Source organism: Cynocephalus volans, chromosome 9 (assembly GCF_027409185.1).
Source record: "Cynocephalus volans isolate mCynVol1 chromosome 9, mCynVol1.pri, whole genome shotgun sequence".
In the NCBI taxonomy this organism is placed as follows: Eukaryota; Metazoa; Chordata; class Mammalia; order Dermoptera; family Cynocephalidae; genus Cynocephalus; species Cynocephalus volans.
In genome coordinates, this window is record NC_084468.1 from 137,771,841 (window position 1) to 137,795,407 (window position 23,567).

Here is a 23,567-nt window from a genome sequence, read left to right on the forward strand (position 1 = left end):
AAGACAAGGTCTTACTATCCCCATTTCTGTGAATCATGTAGGAATTTTTAATTAGATGCCCTGGAAGCAGGGAAGTGAGGTAGCTGATTTCTGGTTAGTCTGCCTCTGCAATTCTGAATGAGCTTATTTTTGGCATGCATATTACAATAGAAAATGTGCATTTATTGTGAAACATCCCAAGATCTTTAAAAATATGGAAATTTAAAAAAACAAAAGGAAGAAAAAAGAAGAGAAATATGGAACTTTATTTTTTAAAGGAATAATAAATCGTTCTCTGTTTCCTAAATCTGTGGAGTGTACTAAATCTGGAACTTCATTACCGTTTCCCAGGATACCAAAACTATTTTTTCTTCTATGAAATGATAAATGCTAGGTGACAAAACGAACTGGATTTACAAGTAATAGAATTCCTGAGTAGAAAAAAATACACTCATTTTGTTTGTAGACAAAACAGTAAAATGATATCAGAACTTTACGAAATGAAATTAAAACCTCAAGGTAAAATAGATTAATGGACACACTCTATTACTTTTCTGCTTTTTGATTTTATAAACCTAAAAAGAATGAATAAAAGTATATTTGAGGTTTGCTGCATTGTGTCCTGGGGATCTACTTGTGCTGCAGCATATGTGTTTACATTTTTTAATTGTGTCCTCTGCTTTGCTAGATATGTATATACTTTGCAATTGGCCATGCAGTTCCTTTCTCTTTATTTCTGCTTCCTTGAGTATATTTAGAAATAGAACAATATCAGTTTTCATATAAAACTCTGGTTCTCCAGAATACATCGTTACAGCCATGTGGATGAATAATTAACTTTGTTTAGACAGTGTTATCAATTGTGGAAAAGGTTTTCTCTTGGCTATTTTAAGAATCTCTTCTGTGGTCTATTAGGTTTCTGAAACAAATGTAGCCTAAATAGGAAGATGGCACATTTATTAGCAATATAAATGTACTCAAATTAAAATAACTTAATTTTTAATCATAATCCCATTTCTTATAATGGGCAAGTTGTGGTAATCACTTTAATTTGGAGAGAGTAAAACCAAGTAAGAAAAGCTGTAACTAGAGAAATCCCAAGAGTGTTTTTTCATGTTAGATACTATCTAAAGAAAATCAATACTACATTAAGTGGTGTTAAATCTTTTATGCTCCAGGAAAGCAGTTTGCTTGTCCATTTAATTAATAGTTCAATAAAACAGTGAATCTCTGGAGAGTTGGTTACCACAAAAGACTTACAAGATGAACATTCTCACGTGGCATTTTTTTTGCATTTCACTTGCCTTTAAGTGATAAATTTAAGCATTATTAATATTAAGACCTGAATATTCACAATACCTTTACTTAAGTTAAAATGGCTCCCCGCACATTTACAGCACCTTAATGATTCATGGAGTAGCAGGCTTGGGCTATTATGTCCGGTCCCCAATCTGCTTTAGCATCAATTGTGCTGCAGACATAAATTGTGCCAGTTGTACCGCCTCATACCATCTGCTTGGCTGCAGGTAGAAACGTGCTAATATTACAGTATGATACATGATGAAAATAGATGAGTATGGAAGTGATATGGTCATATTAACTTACGGAATATTTAAATATTTTGTATAGGAAAAATTGAAAAATATATTAAAATACCTCTTCCAAGTGATTAATTGATTTGATTTTTTAAAAATGAGCCACAACACAGTACTTGAGCCTTACTGTATTAGAAAAATGTCCTAAATGCAACCACAAGCTCAAATTGGAATTTGTAGGAAATGAAGGTAAAAGCAAAGTCTTTTGATGTTTTTTTTCTCACCAAATTTTCTCTCACAAGATTATTCGCACCAGTAAAAGTGTAAGGGATCTGGGAGGGTTACAAAGAGCAGTCCTCAGGTCTTCCTTTCTCAGGGAAGAATTCCCATAAGAAGAATGGTCATAGGAAGAACCCCTTGTATTAGGGTACTTTGAAAAGCTCATAGAAAAATAGAATTGAAAGATAATATGAATCTTTCCATGAACTTTTTGAAGTACTCTCGTACTATTCAACCGAGTAAAATAGTTTCAGGATTCAGGGGCTTGTAGGTCATACAGACTGTGCAATACTTCGTGTTTGCTATACTGTGTAGCTTTTACATGGCAATAGCAGCCTCTAGAGGCCATAAGGATGAACTGATGTTTTTGTTAAGAACTAGCCTGACTTGAACTAACAGGTGTAAATTTGGTAAGAAAACAGAAGCACTATAGATGAAGACAATTTAAAAAGACACCAGATTTACCCACTTGAGGAGATCACTGTAATACTTCTCTAGATCAGAACGCCAACCTTCATGACATAGCTCAGGTCTTATTTCACTTTGAAGTCTTTTTACTTCATTCTTTCAGTCTCAGTTGTTGACACCCTCATTTGCTCATCAAAAGCCAAATCCATTTACTGTATAAACCATGAGCTATTTAATCCACATCATTCAGATCTGTATCCAAACTTCCACCCCACCCTGCTGCCTGCACAATAGAGTACAGGATATATAATGCACATACAATAACCTTATAAAATGAATGGATGGACGGAAAATGGAACAGTGCCATAGGTGCCTTGTTGAATTATTGTTCAAACTGTGGCACCTATGGAATCATCTCATGCTCATTCCAGTTTCTTCCTGATTTCATACGGGATTTTTCTTTTTCTCTAAACTGACCTCTTTGAAACACTGAGGCTGACAGGCATAGTTCAATTTTGGCATTTTCCAGCACCTTCTTTTTAAATACATTCTTTTATGCCCATAGAATCCTGAAACTGTTTTGTTTTTTTCCCTTCTCTTTGACAATAATCACCAATTATTGATAGGTTACTATCTGCTTGGTGTGTCAGGTTTTTATTGATACCATAATGAATGGTAACATATTTCAGTGCTTAAAACAATGTAAATTTATTATCTTATGGTTTTGTAAGTTGGAAATTCATTACAGGCCTTACTGGACTATAATCAAGGTGCTGGCAGGGCTGTGTTCCTTTATTTGTAAGGGATAATCGTTTCCTTGTTCATTCAGGTGTTGACAGAATTCAGTACTATGCTGTAATAAAGGCTGAAGACCGAGTTTCCTGTTGACTGTCAGCGGGGTCTACCCTGAAATCCTAGAAGCTTCTCTCTCCAGAGCTTGAGCAGTCTTCTGTGTCTCAGCGGCAGCAAAAGGGTGGTGAATCCTCCTGCTCCCATGTCTTTGACCTTCTGTCATTGCACCTCTCTCTCAATGTAGCCAGGAAAGGTTCTTGCTTCTAAGGACTCAGTCACTCGTGTGACTAGTTTGGGCTCACTTGGATTATTCAGGATAACCATATCTGCAAAATCCCTTGCACCATGTGATATGAAACATTCACAGGGAGTAAGGTATAAAAATCTGTGAGGCACAATTATTCTGCCTACCAAACCTGGAATGTGCTAAGTTCTTTCTATACATCATCTTCACTTTGTCAGAGGAAATCTAGTTTTAGGAAGGTCGGGTCAATTGTCTACAACCCTATGATGACAGTGTCACAATTTAAACCCAAGTCTACTTTATTCTAAAGTCACCTTGCTCTTAATTCCTGTACTATATTGTGCTATATGTGTATGCTACTATACATGTGCCACATAAACACACACTCACATCCCCCACACACCAACACATAATGAACTATTATTTTCAAAAAGCATGTTGTACCACATAAAAAGTGTAGTTTGCACTATTATTTTTGGTAATCTTTATACAAATCAGTTTTGTATATTAAGTGATTAATATAGGACAGTAGGGAATTTGGCATGTTCTAAGCTAACAGCAAAACTACAAGAACAGAAAATATTTATTGGCCAATTTATTAGTTTTCCAAGATTTCAATTCTGAAAGCTAATTACTTTGCAGGTTACCCATGAAACTCTACTTTGACTGGAGAATACTATTGAATGTGAAGACAGTATCCTGCTTTAATTTTTAAAACATTACTTCACAAAATAGTATGCTTATATTTTCATATGCTTATAACTCTGATGTAGTTTTTTGAATTAAAAAGTATGTTTTAGGACTGTAGTGTAAATAAAAGGGTATTTACACTGCGGTTACTTTGGGCATTTCCTGTTGTTTATCACAACATGCGTATACAACTACCCCAGACTCCTAAAAATATGCATATCTTGGTCTTAGCTCTTAACTATGTTCTTTTTTCTGCTTCAGGCATTCTTTTTTTACATCTCACTTGTTTATCCTTTCTTAAAATGTACTAAGTATTAAAAGCCATAGATATTTTCCTCAATTATACTATTTTAGTTTCAATTTCTCTCTGGTACTTGCTTTACAGATATCTTGGTGAAGTGAATGAAAGATGTGCTCCATGAATGTTTACCCTGCCCATCTGCCCAGGCAACTCAGATTTGAGCCTCGTCTCCATATGTTGCTTTCCCAAAGTTGGCTGTAATGGTGGAAGCATTATTTATTCATCACTGTTTCCTCTTTATTGCAGAACCTTGATGCTCTGCATGACCACCTTGCTACTATCTACCCAGGTATGCGTGCACCTTCTTTTAGGTGCACTGATGCAGAAAAGGGGAAAGGACTCATTCTGCACTACTACTCAGAGAGAGAAGGACTTCAGGATATTGTCATTGGAATCATTAAAACAGTAGCTCAACAAATACATGGCACAGAAATAGACATGAAGGTAACGAACAATAATGGAGACTCTTCTGAACGCAGAAGACATTAGAATGTTAAAAATAACTCTAGGAATGTACTTTTACTTATGGCTGATAATGGACCTTCCCATAGGTATATATAAGCTGTAACAGAGGTATATATAAGCTGCAAGCTGTAACAGTGGAAACTCCAGCAGTTTTCTATATTTGGCCTTGGAATGCATTATACGGGGTATTTTTTTTCCTTGTGGCAGCAGATTTTTCTTTCTAATTATACATCGCTTAAGGCAACATGCCGTTTAATTTCCATGCTCTGTGAGCACACGCCAGCTGGGAAGCAGGAGCATGTATGACTGACTGAGTTGGGGGATTCAGCATGCAAAATACCCATAACACTGGGTGTCAAATACTAAGATGACGTAAAATTAAGTATTATTTTATAGTTAATTGTTTCTTTGTGGAATTTTTTTGTCTACCCTGAAATATAGTTGGAACATCTCATTTTGTGAACTAAAAAAAAAAAAAATTTTTTTAAATCAAGTTACTTTGGTCAGAGAAGCCAGGTCCGGTACCTTAAAAATAATTGTGCTCTTGGTAATATGTACGCTTAGTTTTGAGTGATAATTTCAAGGTACTGATACAGCAATGTCACGACAAGGAGAAGCACTGTTTTTCTCTATCTCTGACCCATATGCACCCTCTCAGTCAGCCACTTGTTGTGTGCTCAGCATGTTTAGCCCCAAGAGCCATTTCACAGTGGCCCTAAACTTGTGCCAAACTGGGGAGAAGGACACCTTATTTCAACTTTTTCTTCTTTATAGAAAATCTTTTAGGCAGTTCTTTCTGCAATATCATAGTTATGTTCTAACACACACGGGAAGACCAAAACTCTTAAGTTCAGTATTATACAAAACAAAAATTTTGTATAATATTTTTGCAGACAATAAAATTCCACAAAGAAACAATTATCTGTAAAATAATACCTAATTTTATTAATTTAAATGGATTATATTAGAAAAGTTTCCGTATATTTAATCTAGTAATGTCACATTAGATTTCACAGCTTGCTTGCTTTCAGGAATTGGTGTCAATTCTTATTGGCACTTGGATTCTCAGGGGCATCATTAGTTTTTCTACATCTACAAAGTGGGGCTGTGTGTTACATGACATTATAAAACCCAGAGACATTTAAAAATTAAAACCTTGAATAAAGGCAAAATTTTAAAATTATAAATAAGAATAATAACATTTAATCAGTGTGGCAAATTAAGTAATTATATTCCAAATTTGCCATTGAGGAATGAATCTGAAAAACAATACACAATAGCAGCCATAGATGTTTTGATTTGTTCTTTAAGTCTCAGATTATGCTACAGTGCACTCCTGAACAAAAAAAGTAAAAATGAGAAGCATTTTATTTTCATTTAGGTGTAGCTGAAGAAATGTTGCTTCAACCATTCCCCATTTGGATCTGGCTTTAGTTGAGATAGAGTTTTTCCCTGTATAAGAGGACGTATTGCTTGCAATTTCATAAACTCAAAAGAAAAAAAATTTCTATACTTAAATAATAATGTATTTGCCTATTTTAGAAATGTGTTATTTCAATAAATTATGAGCTTTGCTTATAATTATGATTACTTCCTTAGATTGAATTGCTGGACTTGGACTAAAGCAAGAATTCACAAAATTTTTTGGTATTTTTATACATATAATCAATTTATCTTTCAAAAATATTAACCAAAATACCCATTAGTGGTATTTGAGAAGACTCTTTTTTCAGTACCCTACCCAATTTGGTATTGTAATTTTTTATATTTGCCAATTGATGAATAAAAACGATGTTGCATATATTTTTAAATATGCATCTCTATCATTTCCTTTCCCATTGTTTTGAAATATTTTGATCATATTTGATAATTCATCTTATATGATTTTTAGGTTGTTTACTGTATAAGTGTGCCTGGCTGAGGGGGTACAGCCTACCAGGACAAGGGGATTCTATTTTCTGAATTCTGTCAAAGAGGCCATACAGACTTCTAGGGAACTGATACCAAATTTGCAATTTTACTGTGAATAATTCAGTCTTTAAATTCCATGGACAAGTGTTCAGAAATATTTTTCTATTTTAGAAATGTCTATAGTGTTTACATATTTTTTTTGGTAATTAACCCTCTAAATTTAATTCTCATAACTGGCTTATTATACTTAGGTGTTTAAACTGAAATGCAGACAATTAACACCACTTCACCCTTTGACTTAAGGTTATTCAGCAAAGAAATGAAGAATGTGATCATACTCAATTTTTAATTGAAGAAAAAGAGTCCAAAGAAGAGGATTTTTATGAAGATCTGGACAGATTTGAAGAAAATGGTACCCAGGAATCACGCATCAGCCCATATACCTTCTGCAAAGCTTTTCCTTTTCACATAATATTTGACCGGGACCTAGTGGTGACTCAGTGTGGGAATGCCATATACCGAGTGCTCCCCCAGGTAAATTGACAGCACACTTCCTTGGGGCCTGAGACAAAAGGCCACAAAGATACCATTGTAACAAGCAGACATTCATTCATTTAACCCATTGACTATGTATCAGGTAGCATGCAGCAAATTATATATTACATAAATTGTTTAACTGTGAGCTAAGCGTATGTGAACGTACCATGACTCTTCCTAGACAAGTATTTATTTTTTTCTGTTTTAATCACTTATAGGGACATTAAAAATATTTTATAGAAATGGTATACTTGCTTTAATGAGGAAATGGATAATTTCTAGTAACAATCAGCTGATAATTCAGGATTAGGCCAAATGGGATTAGGTGTAAACCTATGAAAGCAGGATAATGTACTGTTTGAGCTCCTAGACTGACTCTGCCTCTCCCTTGTTGTGACCTTAAACATGTTACTTCACCTCTCTGGCTTTACCTGTTTTCCTTTATGCTGACATGAGGATAGATAGTGCATGAAGAATACTTAGTCCAGTGCCTGGTTTATCGTAAGCAATTAATAAATGTTACCTATTATTTTTATTATTAGCTATCTTTTGATAAACTTAAAGTATTTGATATTTTGATATTTTAATTTCATTTTAAGCCATGGGCATTTAATACAACATGCTACGTTTTAAAAGATATTTATCTTTCTCATTCTTTCTTCTTCTGAAATGCTTCTTTTATTTATATTTGCTTATATTTGAATATTAGTCATCTAATAATATTAGGTTTCATGTTCATGCAACTATTTGATGTCCACTTAATCACTGAGTTGCATAGATGAATATTTGAGTCCACAGTTCAGGTAAGTTTCCTACACAATAATTATGACTTTCTATTTTTAAATATAATTGAGCTGGTTTAATCTAGTGATTAATATCAAATCATTAAAATTGTTTTAACTGTTTAAGTGCCCTTTGCTCTTTATCTACATTTTAGCTCCAGCCTGGGAACTGCAGCCTTTTGTCTGTCTTCTCTCTTGTTCGTCCTCACATTGATATTAGTTTCCATGGGATCCTTTCACACATCAATACTGTTTTCGTATTGAGAAGCAAGGTAATCAAGATATTATTTCACTAAATGTAAGTAAGATAAGTTACAAATTAGAAATGAGCAGAAGGGAAAATTAGCTGCTATCATATTCTCTGAGATGAAGAAGGTATAGCGAGATAAAAATCAAACCTCAAAGCGAGACCTATTTAAAAGGCAATGTTATTGATTTTGTTTTGCCTGAAGACCAGTGGAACTCTATCAGAATTAATAAAAAGTAAGATTTTAGAGACTGTTCTGCTGGAACATCCCAGTTTCACATACTAAAACCAACATCTTTTACTCCCTGTACAGTTACAATGCCTTAGTGTAAAAACCAGAACTAATAAAGATTTTTTAAAATGTCACCCAAAGCCACTAATTTATTCTTCCTTAAACTGGCCATTATTATAGGTGCCATTTTTGTGAGAAAATAAAAGTGATAAAGTATCTATGCAGTGGATAATTTAGATAGTGTGCAGATCTCACAGCATCTGTTCTTGGTATAGACATAGCAAAAGTCATTTTCCCAGAGTACAAACACATTTCATCCTTCCCGCAGCTCCCCCAAAGGCCTTACCTACACATACTTTATGTACTTGGAACTGAATACTTCCAGCTTCTCTATGAATACGGGGTTGGCAAATCGAAGCTTGGTTTATTCTTTGGTAGAGTCTGGTTAAATATGTTGTAGCCATACTGGAAAATCATGAAAAAAATTCACAGAAGCTTTAAATAAATGTGTGAGTGGTAGCACAGCTACTGTCCTTCTGAGTTCAAAGGAGGCAGTCAATTCACTTTTCTGTGGAACTGTAAGGCAGCCACTGTGCTTATCACCTGGCAGAACTCTGGCGAAATGCCCTCTCCTGTTCCAGTTGATGCACTTACTCTCCCTTATGGTTTGGTGGGAAATGAGGTATGTGTGTCCTTCTTGTTGCTGAACTGTTAGGTAGGGAGAAAGGCACTAGTTAATGGTTATGTCTTGCCTTTTCAAGGAAGGATTGTTGGATGTAGAGAAATTAGAATGTGAGGATGAACTGACTGGGACTGAGATCAGCTGCTTACGTCTCAAGGGTCAAATGATCTACTTACCTGAAGCAGATAGCATACTTTTTCTGTGTTCACCAAGGTAATAATTTTTAGATTAATTATAATGGATGTAAGTACCCTTCTTCAGCTAACAAAAGAATTCATTAACATTTTATTCAATTATGCTTATATATTCTGAAGTGTAGATTTTACAACCCTTGTTATATATACTTCTCTATAACAAGGATAATCTCATTTAACATTTGCTATAAATTCAGAAGAAATTGTGTATTCTGTTTTGTTTGCCATGTCTTAATTCATCTGCGAAGTGCTTATGCAAGTAGGTCATGGGATACCTAATCTGAAGTTAGCTAATTCTATACTTTTGTACCTTAAAAAGTCATCATGTAGAAAAGCAATTCTATAAAGCATCTGATACGATGGTATAATCAATACATGGGGTATATATGACACCAAGAAATTACCTTTTTTATAGAATGTTAGCAAAAAATCTAAAAGGACTCTATTTTTGGGTTTGAATTATTTTACATTAAAAATATTTAGCTACTTTAACAAGGACACATTGTTCTAAATATATTATTAAAATGAAATTTATGTAAAGTATGCTATTTGTAATAAAATTAGAGAGAAGTAAAACTGTAGGTTGTTGTTTTCTCAGTTTGAGAAAGCATTTTACTAAAAAGTGCATGGAATTCAGATTATGAAAATTATACCTAAGTTTTCTTTAGAACAATAGAAAAAGATAACTGTGGGAATTGTTGTTAGGCAATATTTTGTGTATATATAACTTTGTATAACCAAAACGTATGTGTATTTTCTGGTATCACACTTGGGAAAGCATGCTTTGGTGGGCTATTGGTTAAACATTTAATTTAAACTCCACCATGATCACTTTTCATTTAAAGATACCATTTAAAACATTTCTAAGAATTCTAATAAATTTTGTAGCACCCTCTTTTCATTTTATTACTGTAATGTTAAAGATTATGTAAGAATAAGATATAAGACCAAATAAGTATAATATATTATCTTGTTAATCATTTAAGTGTATTTAACATTAACAATATAATTATATATAATAATGTATAATTATATAAATAATATGTAAGTCTATATAAGAATAATGATGATTATTTTTCTGAGAAATATATAAAAAAAAACCCTTTTTTTGTAAATAACCTACATTGATGTAACAATATCTCATCTGCTATCAGTAAGTGTTTTCTTCTTCTGCCTCTTTCCAAGTGAAGCTTCAGTAGAATGACAGCTTCTCTTGGAAATGATAGGAACAGTTTCTATTCATGGAGAGAAAGATTTTTTTAGAAACAGAAGCAGAAAATTTGGAGTCTATGTATTAAATGCCATATGCAGAAATTGGTCACACATTGAGGCAATCACAGATTGTCATATGGAACCTGCTCATGTGTGTAGAAAGATCTGTACTCACACTAAAGTGAGAGATCAATTAAAAGGAGTTTTACTAGTAAAATAAGTAATTCCAACATGATTAGTTTAAATTTAGGGGAAAAAAGCTGTATTAGTAACTCATTAAAATAATAATCAGGAAAATTTTTAGAACAATGAGACCTCTATGATTAAGTTTTCTAACACAATGTGAGCATTTTTAATTATTTTTTTTCCTTTTTTAAGCTTATAATCTTTTTTCTCTTTGCTCATACCACTTGGAAGATGAGCTGGCCTCTTTCCAGATGTGTCTATTTCTGCAAGTGGGCTTTCACTTACACGTCCATTTTAACAAAATCTAAAAGGACTGTATGTTTCATTAGTAAAACCTTTGATTGTTTTATTTTTCTATATTGGCATGCTAATTTTTGTCTTGATTTATATTGCAGGGGGAACATTTATTAATACAGAATTCTTCAAAGTCATAACTCAGTTTTCTCATTATAGAGAAGTTATTATTCTAAGTGACTAGAAGTAATTACTTTGCATTTAAAAAATCCAATAATTCCAATAATATAACTTTAACACATTTTAACCAAAGAGTAAATTTTCAAAAAGCAATCAACTTTTTCTTACTGATGGTCCCTGAATCAATAAACATTATTATGTTATTCCAAAAATGACTTGATATTACAAAGATGTACAAAATTCAGCAAGATCAAATGATACTTCAAATAGATGAGAAATAATTGGTCAACGAATGTATGTAAAGAATAAATGAGAGTCAGAAGTAAGAATAGCACATAAAGTACAGGCCGGAAAGTCTTAAGTATATAAAATGCATATTGAAGATGGGTCATAAATCTGGTTATAAACTTTTAATCATTGTGTCCAAAAGGGAAAAACAACCAGTTACAATATTTATGGAATCCTTAAGGCAAAAATGAATTAGTTTCTCAAAAGAAGTATCATTATTTCTGACAAATAGAGTGAAGATAGATTTTGTTCTTCCTCTCTTTATGAGGAAAAAATATAGCAATAATAAGTAACAGCCTTGTATGAAATACCTGAGCAGGTTTCACAAGAAAGTTTTCTACATGATCTTTCAGTTTCTGCTGATGGCACCAAAAAGTGCAAGTTGGCAGAAATGTATCTCAAGTTCACTGCTTTTCGATAATTTTTAAATATCTAAGAGAATAAAGTCATATTTTTCATTCAGCTCTCCATCATTTTATTTTCTTCAGCCTGACCTTTTGAATTGAGGCGGCAGGATTATACGCCTTGACAGTAATCAAGGTTGCTATTGTCATGTGGACAAATTGGGATTAATTTTGCCTCATTCCTCTGTATGACAGTGTGATGAACCTGGATGATTTAACAAGGAGAGGTCTCTATCTCAGTGACATTCCTCTTCATGATGCCACGCGCGATCTCGTTCTTTTGGGAGAACAATTCAGAGAGGAATACAAACTGACCCAAGAACTGGAAATCCTCACGGACAGGCTGCAGCTCACATTAAGAGCCTTGGAAGATGAAAAGAAAAAGACAGACACGTAAGAATGTAATGTTTGTGGTTAGAGAAGGACACCACTGTTATTCCTAATATATTATGATTCTACTATATTACTTAAGATTGGTAACTAGACTAAAAAGGCATGGGACCTATAGTAACTCTGGAATAGTTGATAGTCTTCCACATTGCTTTTAAAAAGAAATTATGCATAAAGAAATAAATCAGTCTTAATAGTAGCGGGAATATATCTGCTAGTTTTAGAAGGCATGTTGAAAGATTTTATGCCAAAACATCTCTCTGAAAATCATGAGTATAATTCAAATACGTATTTAAAGTTCAACCATTCATTCACTCATCAAAGAGTTATGTATTCATCACCTTCAGTGTGCCAGGAACTGGCCAGGTGCTGACTGTTACTCCGAACGAGGCTATTACATTTAAAAAACCTTCTTTTCTTGGGCTCTGAATTATCTTAGGGCTTGGAAGATATAAATCTGACAGATTGTAATGTCATCTGCAATGACAATAATTATATCTGTAATGACATACGTTAGCAAAAATATCAAAATACCAAACTATTATTTTTTCTATGAATGCTGGATTAAATAATGAATATTGGGCAAGTAGCATTAAAGATAATCCTTAATTTCCAAGTAATACATCTAAATAAATACATATCATGCATAGTACTTGGCCTTGCTTCCACATATTAATTAAAAGCACTAGATCACTGACATTCATAAGAGATTTGACCCAGGTTTTGTGTGTTCATTTTCTAATGTTTATATCATGGTAAGCTATCTTGGAGAATTGAACTCATCTGCCATTCTTCTCATAAGAACTCTTTCACTCTACCTGAACACCCAGAAGATTGGTAACAGCATCACTTTCTATACTTCTCTTGCATTGATACAGGTGCAGGTGCCCATGGATGGATGCCGTGCACACATTAAATGCATCAGTTAACTTTACTAACACCATGGATGAAACAGAGAATGCCATTTTAAATGCCTGTCTCTATTCATAGTTTCTTAATTCACATCTTGGCATTTGTATAATGAACTTGGAAGCTGTGTGTAGTTTCCTTCAAGACCACTTTACTTCCCTCATGGTCCTAAACTGTACCCAGTTTAATCTATCCAGGTATTTGCAAATTTCAGAAAGAATATGGGGGCAGGTAGCTCAAATTCTTCCAGTGCTTGAAAAACAACTCAAATTGTCTGCTTTATCGGTATGTGGTGCAACTTCATCCATGAAAAATCACACATTTTATGGAGCTTGTAAGACCTTAGAACTAAGGTTCAAAGTCAAATGGGTTTGTAGGTTTGTGTTACTCAATGTCCTGCTCTGGCTGTTATATTAGAAAACCACCTAGGTTTCTTTTCTTTTTTTTTTTTTTTTTGTATTGTGACTCAATATGTGCTAGTACCTATATTGGTCATAAGCAGATAACTAACCAATACTGTAAAGGATGCATGCTTTAATTTGTGAAAATACACATACTGAGCAGCTGTTAATTTACTCTTTTCCTAAATTGTCACCTTAAACAAGATATTTGCTTCTCTCCCTAGATGAGGAGTTCTAAATTAGGAGTAGCTGGGAGTGGAACAAGAGTTTGTCTTTAATATGAGTAGCGATAACTACTCATCACAGAACTATTCCTTTGTTTGGGTAATCCAAGGTGGATTTAACTTTCTGAAACTATTTGCACTATTTAGAGTTATTGTACTTCAAGAATTGTTATATTATTTTTAGACTGTTAGATTTAGAATTAGATTTTTGCTGATATTTGGTTTTCGATGTGACTTAGAAACCATTTACTATTAATTTTCTTTAAAGCTAAGTAGTTCTTCCATTCATATTTAATATTCAAGTACAGTTTTAATATTTTATAAAATGTCCTCTATTTAAAAGTTAGAAATGAAAGACTGGAGAAATTCCAGTACGGCTGGGAAAAACACTGAGAGCTCAGCTCCATCTTGCATATCTAAACTTCACATGGTTTTTGCCCTTTTGCTTTAGGGAAGAAAAAGGAAATAGGCAAGGAGGCCTCATTTGTTCCTCCGAGTCTTCATGTCAAGAGCCTATAGATCTTCCTAGTTTCTGCCTTTCTTCTTCAAAATTCATCAGCTTTTCTCCTCCTCTGATGTGCTTACCACATTTGTTCTCTTAGATGATCCCTGATGCCATTGTAGTAGTCTCAGTGTCACGTATAGAAATAAAATGTTTTCTTGTCTAGCCCAATTGCCACCTGTTTTATCAATTCCTTCCATGGAAGTGTGAGGCATGAATGAGACTGGAGAGAAATCCTGCTTCCTTTAATATTACTTTACAAAAAAAAAAAAAAAAAAAAGATCAATTTCTTATTCCAGGGAGATGAATGTGTTTCTGGTATTGGGCTGTTCTTACAATCTTTTAAATGCTGGCAATGACAATTTTCACACTGTGAATATTGTAATAGCAGAGTCGGAATACAGAACTACAAATGAAAACATTGATTTTCTATTCTCAGTCCTTTGTTTTGTCTGTGTGTTTGTTTGGGTTATTTTGATTTGGCTTGAATTGGTTTAGGTTTGGGGACATTTTATGTGATTAGCATGAACAAATGATTTATATTTTCTAAATATCTGCTTCTTTGCATATGAATATGACTAATATTTGATGGTAATTATAGAGGGTGTCCTATCAGAATCCAGTCCTTTACAGTGCAAATGACATTGGTGCTCTATGAAAGGGACATCAGAAGCACTGAAGGCATTCCTAGCATTTCTTACCACGGCTTTTTTCTGATCCCTTTGAATAGATTGCTGTATTCTGTCCTTCCTCCATCTGTTGCCAATGAGCTGAGACATAAACGTCCAGTGCCTGCCAAAAGATACGACAATGTGACCATCCTCTTCAGTGGCATTGTGGGCTTCAATGCTTTCTGTAGCAAGCATGCATCCGGAGAAGGGGCCATGAAGATTGTAAACCTTCTCAATGACCTCTACACCAGATTTGACACACTGACTGATTCACGGAAAAATCCATTTGTTTATAAGGCAAGTCCTCATTATAGCCTCCTACAGTGCTATTCAGAGTCTGGTTCAGCCTCCACTCCAGGGTCACTGCTCTCACAGCTCTCTGCCTGTAATGCTACAGCCCTCATACATAAGCCTCCATGTAGTCACTACCTACCATCTCTTGTTATAAAACTTTCTCTTCTTTGTAACTAAAATGAATGTTTCATGGAGTGGATGATTCCCTGGTTAAAATTAAATGTTCAACAGCTTATTTGTGCTTAGGTTAACAAATCTGTGCAGGTTGTTTACCACATTTAGTATAAACATAGTATTCATTTTAATGCACTGCAAGAGACATTTTTACTGAACTATATAAATGCTTTGCACAGTAAAAAGGTCATGGAGCATGAAAAGGGTACTGAGGGCTCAGATTTGCTTTTAGATAACATCAACTTGAAGATAAACATTTATAAGGCATTTCTGCCCTTTGTCTCAATTAGAAACAAATATAATATTGGAAAAAATGAAGTCAGTGGAATATTACTTCATAAAAGCAAGAATGTTAACTAAACCATCCCTAGGCATCTGGTGTAATATAACTCCACAAGGACTATTTATTTTATAGTCATTTTCTGAGGTATGATGTAGCACTTGGTGAATGCATCAAAAAAAAAAAAATAATATTGGTTAGTAACCATGATAAGTCACTGAGCTTCAGGCAGCTGCTCTTGTGCCACAGAACCATCACTGTTTTAGGGGGAAATAAGGTAATAAAGTATTTACTGAACTGTAAAGGGATCTAAACAGTCTTTTTTACACTAACCAAAAAACATCTAAATACATATTCTATGCTAGGTGGAGACCGTTGGTGATAAGTATATGACAGTGAGTGGCTTACCAGAGCCATGCATCCACCATGCACGATCCATTTGTCACCTGGCATTGGATATGATGGAAATTGCTGGCCAGGTTCAAGTAGATGGTGAATCTGTTCAGGTTAGTAAATAAAATATATATTATAGTAGTGGACAACTATTATACACACTAAACCTTTGTGGACAAGTGATTCATATTTTTGATCAGGAAATCGTTAATATGTACTAGTAAGGGCATCTTGACAACAAAGATTATAATATTTTATTGAGCCCATTGTGTAGTATTTTTTTCATAGAGATGGGAAATTTTTCTACCTATTTGAAATTATCTAGTTTGTCCCATGTACTGAAAGTCGTAAGGATGAGATAAAATCTCCTGCCCCCTCTGGTTTATTTTCAAAAAGTTCTTTCCTGTGTCTCATGTAAGTTGCCAAATTCACATCCTTGAAATCTTCGGACTTCAATTGTTTTCTCTTGGGGCAAAATGTTTCCTTTGGGAGACAAAGATTTTGTGAGGGTTTTTGAAGTCGTCTCATATGCTTGGGATTCTTATAGAGAATTCTTATGATTTTATACTATGACACTACATTATTCTGTAATAAAAAGTAAGCAAAACTTTGTGTATTAATGATTGAAGTTATTGAAGCAAACTTTAATTTCTTCAGATAACTATAGGGATACACACTGGAGAGGTAGTTACAGGTGTCATAGGACAGCGGATGCCTCGATATTGTCTTTTTGGAAATACTGTCAACCTCACAAGCAGAACAGAAACCACAGGAGAAAAGGGAAAAATAAATGTTTCTGAATACACATACAGGTAAGAGAAATGTCAAGGCTTCTACTGATTTGCAGGGATAACTGAGTGATTTTGTTACCTTTAAACAGTTATCACCTCTCCTTCTCTCTGCTCTTGGGATTGTTCATTTTTTTATTTGAGAAGATTATGTCATCATTTCCATTTTAAATCATCCCACACTACCCTAAGAATTCCTGATACAATCATTGTTGCTATAACCTTGAATTACCTTTCCATATAACTTTAGTTTCTGTTCTTGCTGTCTCAATTTATAACTTGGGTACATGTCACTTCTTCTACACAACCTTTGTATACATCTCTCCCTATTCCCTGTCCCTTGTCTTTTAGATGTCTTATGTCTCCAGAAAATTCAGATCCACAATTCCATTTGGAGCACAGAGGCCCAGTGTCCATGAAGGGCAAAAAAGAACCAATGCAAGTTTGGTTTCTATCCAGAAAAAATACAGGAACAGAGGTATGACTAATCAGAGTGTAATTCTTATTTTTTAAAATTTTAAAGACAGAGTATAAACATGAAAAGTTAAATCATAATCACTGAAAATATGTTTCATTTGAGAAGAATTCTTGCTTATAGAAATTAACTCTTAAGAAAATCAACAGAAATAACAGAACCATTAATGAACCTGCTAGAACAATAAACACTTTTTAGGGAATACTTATGGTTGCTGTCTTTTGTTCTCTAATGACATTAAAACCAAAGCACTAGATAGAGAAGGCCATTTTTTGTGCTGTTGTTTTTCCTCTGTAATCCAGCTCAGACATGGCTGAGGTAAATAGGGTTGTAAGGGAAACCTCCTGGTCCCTTTCCTCAGCAACTTAAACTAGCTCTGAGATCACCATTAGGGCTCAAGAAGGGCTGCAGTTCATAGGAGGTTTCTTAACCATGAAGCTTACAATTCTACTAAGGGCCAAGATATTGCCCTGTGGAGTGTTTGGGGATTTTGGTGAATACAAGTCTCTTGTGGATTTCTGCTAGAGAAATGAGTGATTTATAATTTGTCAGAATCTAAAAAACTCCTTAGGGAAGCTTTGGGCTCTTGCTAGTACTGTACTATGGTTGTACTCCAGATCCTGTCTACTGGAATGGACTTCAGAATACCAGCTCATCCATACTAGAGTCATGCCACTCACAGTGGAATTGCACAGGCTAAGATCATGCCTAGCCTTTTCCTACTAGTAAAGTGTTGCATCAGAAGCCAGTTTGATACTTTGTTCCCCTGTCAATGCACTGGTTTTTCAGAAGGAGTGAGACGACTACGTTATATTTCTTTTCCAGTATGTGTGTATTCCTAAAAATGCTTTTAGAGTATAACAAGTCCTAAAGGGAATGGAATGCTAAGGTTTTTAAATATTTGTCTTCTTTCAGATGCTTTTATTTTTAATAATTTACCTATGGGGTTGGCATGCTTACTGATGTTCTTCTGGTAAACCATCCCTCAAGTGTTGGTCATCTTAGTTGGGTGGCCCTGTTTCCCCAGAACTATAGTGGGAATGATTTATAGAAACTGTAGATTTTAATGCAGATCACACTCTCACAGAGAGCAACACATATTTAGGGAGTACTACAAGCTTTATTGTCGTCATTGCAAATCAGTCCCCTATTAATACTTCCACTTTTTAAAGGAAACAAAGCAGGACGATAACTGAATCTCAGACTGTGGGATGAAGAGGACTGCAGATTAGGTTCCAGTTATCTCCAAACACATGCCAAGCTGAGGAGCAATTCTTTCCTATGAATACGAATTTTGCTTTGTCTTTTTCAATAATCCCAAGCTTTTCCCCAACATATATCTGTCACTGTCCATTATTCAACTTTAGCTCTGCTTTTGATTATTTTTAAGGTGTTAGTGTATTATCCAAAATCTGGCTTTTGATGTGGACGATGTGAGCTTCCTGTGTCTTAAAATCTACTACGTGAATTACCTAACATCGTGATCTGCAAGTAGTAGGCACCCAATAAATATTTGTTGAATTTAATTAAGTGAAACTGAACTAAATCTGTTCAGCGCTCCATATATATGTGTATGTATATTTTAATGACTATAACATGTAACAAAGTTTATATCATGTTTGTGTATATCATTATGGAAATCATTTTCTAAAGGAATGAATTCTAAGTTTTAGGAAAAAAATGCAATTTATTTTCAGACTCCCAAAGTAAGAATTAATATAACGTGCTCAGAAAATAGTAACTATTTTGAAGTGTGTTAATGTCCCTTCAGAAATATAAAATACACATTTCTGTTATTAAAGTATTTGGTTGCTCATTCAAATCATGTGGCAATTATAATTCCTCTAAAATGCTGTCATTTTTATTGTATCCGTTGTATTAAACCTCATTAACCACATGCAGCTGTTATGGGAAGCTACACTGTTTCACACTGAGGGAGCTTGGACTAAATGTTTAGGGGCTCTAACTACATCCAAGAATAAAGCTGAGGACAACACACTGCTGGGATACTCCTGTTAGAGCCATGCTTGGCCCTTTATTCCCAGAAATGAGCTTCCTTTTCTTATCTTAGAAGAATGTGGTTACGTCCAGGGCATCATGTTCAGAAAAGTTAAATTTCAACATAGAATGCATTCCTACTGGAATAATTGGCCCTGTTGTTCCTAAATGTCTCTGATAATTTATTCATAGTTATCTTTATAAAATACAGTGCAACTACTTTTGTGTAAAAAATATTTGTCTTTAAATTTAGTATTTCATATCAGCATATCAATGTATGTATAAATGTTCCATGTTAATGTGTAAAAGAATCTGCAATAAATTATTTTTTCCACTTGTCTCTAGACAGTTTTTATTTCAATAAAAATGATATTAACATTATTATTTGTCAGCTTATTAGTGCCATTTTTGTAAGTACATTTTATAATTCTACCTATGATAGACTTTAAATTAATTTTGATTTGCTGCTGTTATAAATTCTTAGTGGCTCCTCTTAGTTAGGTGTTTTTTAAATGCTAATTTTTTTAGTACCAAAAAAGTGACAGAAAAAAAGACTAGATGTGAGGGGAAGAAATGAAATGGCATCAGCTTACTTAAAGAGCTTACAGTCTTTCAGACAACAGAGATATGTATACAAATAATTAAAATGTGAGGTATTTGTAATGATGAAATGTATTCAAGATGCAGAAAGACTACTTGGAGAATGAGTAACTTGAGAAATAAGGGGTAAGGTGAAAGGAGTTGTTAAGCTGTTTTCACAGGAGATTCAAGATTCAAAAACTACGTAACACGACCATCTTCCCAGAATCCAATATGCACTTATTGAGCATCTACTTGTGGCAGTTTCTGTTCTAGGTATTTGGGATGCATCAATGACCAAAAATCTCTGCCTTTGAAGACCTTACAGTCCCATCTTTACATCTTGAATTTTTTTTTAAGTGTTTTATTCTTCCTGCCTTCTTCTTAGTTCAGGCATTCATTGTCTCTAACATGAACAATTGCAAGATTTTTCTTATAAATTTGTCTACCTCCTATCTTTCTCCTCTCCATTCCACACTCCCAAATTGTTGGCAGAGGGATCTTTCACAAATCCAAATTGTTCTCCTGCTTAAAATCACTTAATTGCTGTTCATTGTTTGTACACCTTAGCAAAGCGCACAAAAGTTATCACCCTCACCAGCCTCATCTGCTAGTTGCTACATTTGTATTTTTTTACTTTGCTCTGTCTGGAATGCTCTCTACCCATGCTCTGCTGACGAGCTCTTATTTCTCGTTCAGACAGTTCAATGTCCTCTCATGGAGATGTCCCTGACACTCTTAGGCAAGCTTAGGTCCTGCTTGCCCTATTGTCCACAATACTTACAGTGGTTATTAGCACATTATCTGTTGATATATCTATTTCCATATTAGGCTTTAAGTTTCTTAAGGCTAAAATGGTTCCTTTTCCCCTAGATGTCCCTTGAACCTACCACAAAATGAGCACATGGTAAATACTTGTTGAGCAAAGGAATTGAGGGAGCAGCCTCTTAGAGTGGTGGGACTAGAAACCAGATTTGAAGGGAATGAGAAATAATAAGTTTAGAGAAAAAGAGGCAACAAGACAACAACAACAAAAAAGGCTTTAGAAGTGCCATTATTAAATTTGTTCTTGCAGTCATTGACTGATTTAGAAGGAAAGAACCTGGAGTGAGGGGCCACCATACTTTGTGTATGAGCCTGCCTTAAGGTGATGGCAGGGCAGGAGGGTGACTGAAGAGCGATCAAGACTCAAAATAAAAGTGCATAATAACTTATGGGCTAAAGGGGATGAGGAAAAAGTAAGAGCACAGTGGAAGGTTGCTGGCGTGGTTGGTGGGTAGGTTATGGTACCACTAAACAGGGTGTGGAAGGGTAGCAGAGCTTAGGGGAAAGGTAAGGATAATATGAAATATGAGTTTGAAGTTCATGTTAATAAAGTTAAAAGAGAAATGACTATTCTCATTAATTTTCATTAATGTTTCTAGAGAACATACAACTTTTTTTTCCCCTAGTTGGACCAATCTAGTTTGAATTTTTAAACAACCTATTACTAGCTCTATAATCTTGGTAAAATCACTTTACCTTTCTGTAACCTGGTTCTTTCATCATAAAATCGGTGTTTATAATAACCACTCATTAGGGTTATTGGTAGATGTAACTAGAATATGAAGAAATCAGAGGAGCCAGAACTTTGGCTTGCCGTTTGGGAAATGCTACAAGGAAAATCTAAGAAAGGCAAATTTGTGAATCTTTGGTAACACATATTGCTAAAGCTAAATCATGGACAGCATATGTCTTGAGAAAATAAGAGTGTCAACAAGGAAAGCCAGTGAACACATTTTAATTTTGCTGAACCTTGAAATAAACCCAATGAAAACCACGAAAAAATTAGAACCAAATGTGATGAAAAGATAGCAGTTCATCAGTTTGAATTGGAAAGATATATGCATGTTTTAAAACTTTTACAATTGAATACCAATTAAATATATTACATAAATGTATATTGTACTTAAATACGTTTGAAATATATGTAAATATATATAAATATACATCTCAGAACTTATTTATTATTTCATTTGGTTTAAATCTATTATTGGTTCACCAAATCATATGATTTGTTTTCTTTGTCATTAAGGAGGAAAGATAATTTTTTGTCTGCTTACCTCTGTTTCCCTTTTTTTTTTTTTTTTTCTGCCCTCAGTAATAGCTTTTAGTACCTCTAGGGGGCAGCAGATAATGTTGTTTGGAATTGAAGTCTGGAAAAGCACACAGGACACAGGCTCTCTCCCAGTAGAGTTCACCTCTCACCATCTTGGCTCCCAGCTGACTGTCACTTCCTGTGTGCAACCCTGAGTTAACTCCTTCCACTCTCCCTCAGTTTCAAAGAAATGTCCTAAAAATAATTATTTCTGCCCATTATGACCATTTGTGTAGCATGAAATCTATTCACACAGAAATTTCACCCAAATATTTCCTGCCAGTTTTGTAAGAAGCTATATCAATTTGCTAAAACAAGTAATTTGTAATAGAAGCAATAGTTTTGTACAGTATTATTATACACAAACTAAGTTGCGTCTAGCTCCGGCTAAAAGCTATCAAATACGAATAAGAAAGTACTGTTTATTTACAAGGATAAAATTGGAAAAACATTTATTTTGCATTAATAAAAACTGTATTCCTTGCTACTGCTACCATAGTGGAGAAGAGAAGTATAGTGTAGATTAACAAAATTTCCTTCTGGGAATATAATCTGAAGTTTGGACTGTACTAGCTTTAACAGTATAGGAACATTGAGCAGATCAACTGAGGGATTTGAAAGCTGACTTTTAAGAAATAAACAAATCTGAGGTGAACATCTGGTGAGAACTTTTGACTTCAAGCTAAAATCAGAATGACTAGCTCCAGATTAGTGTATGAATATAATAGTATTAATGTGTGTGTTTCTATTAGATATGTGCTCTATAATATTTGCCTAATTATGTTTGCTAAATTCAAGTTAGTTAGTAAAGAGTTGTGGTTTTGGCCATTTAAACACAGGGGAGAAAATTTATCTCTATTTCAGTAACTACCTTCCAGTTCATACAGTGCTCTGTGTACAGTCTATCCCAAATAAGACTTAAAATACCCAAATCTTACAGTCATCTTTTTAAATACAATTTTGAATAGAATACTACCTCTTAAAAATTAGAAATTAGGAGATGTCTGAGTGTTACATTTAAGTTGGGCTTTTAAAAAATGATTATTAGTAAAATGTATGCTCATTTTGTAACGTGGTAATCACAGTTGCCTACTAAGCTGTTTTAGATCATTAGGGGAAAAAGAGTTATGTGATAGTAAAATATTAACTTACAAAACACTTCCCTTAAGAAAAATTTGTAAATATATTCCCTTTTGTGATTTTCTGCACCACATGAGTACACTTCAATAAAATTTACATATACTTGTGAATATAATATCAGAGTACTTCAAAATATTTATGGAAAGATTTATATTACTTTTTAATTCTATTTGTCTAGGAACTTTTGAAATGCTTCTTTACAAACATAAAGTTCTGGGTAACCACAGTACCTATACCTGATATTGTGATTATATATAGTTTTGAATTTATTAATACAAATGCATAACCATAATAACTTCATTTACTTTTATGTACAGATCGTTACAGTGTAAGGTGTGGAGTGAAACAGCTACTAATTCCTCTGTTCCTGGGCAATTGGGACCGCAGGGTGGTCGATCAGGAGTTTGTTTCCTGGAATCTGAGACAAGGT

The 23,567-nt window shown here is 34.2% G+C and overlaps 1 protein-coding gene across 1 annotated transcript in view; it reads left to right on the top strand.

The window, feature by feature from the left end:
• GUCY1B1 (guanylate cyclase 1 soluble subunit beta 1) overlaps window positions 1-19,505 on the top strand; it is a 42,998-nt gene extending 23,493 nt beyond the window's left edge. Inside the window, exons 5-14 of the mRNA XM_063107995.1 lie at window positions 4,475-4,672; window positions 6,908-7,138; window positions 8,079-8,195; window positions 9,164-9,297; window positions 11,978-12,175; window positions 14,939-15,176; window positions 15,993-16,133; window positions 16,678-16,832; window positions 17,160-17,286; window positions 18,456-19,505. Of these exons, the coding sequence (XP_062964065.1) occupies window positions 4,475-4,672; window positions 6,908-7,138; window positions 8,079-8,195; window positions 9,164-9,297; window positions 11,978-12,175; window positions 14,939-15,176; window positions 15,993-16,133; window positions 16,678-16,832; window positions 17,160-17,286; window positions 18,456-18,479 (1,563 nt within the window). The 3' untranslated portion in view covers window positions 18,480-19,505. The remainder of the gene's footprint in view (window positions 1-4,474; window positions 4,673-6,907; window positions 7,139-8,078; window positions 8,196-9,163; window positions 9,298-11,977; window positions 12,176-14,938; window positions 15,177-15,992; window positions 16,134-16,677; window positions 16,833-17,159; window positions 17,287-18,455) is intronic.
• The last annotated feature ends 4,062 nt before the right edge of the window (window positions 19,506-23,567 follow it).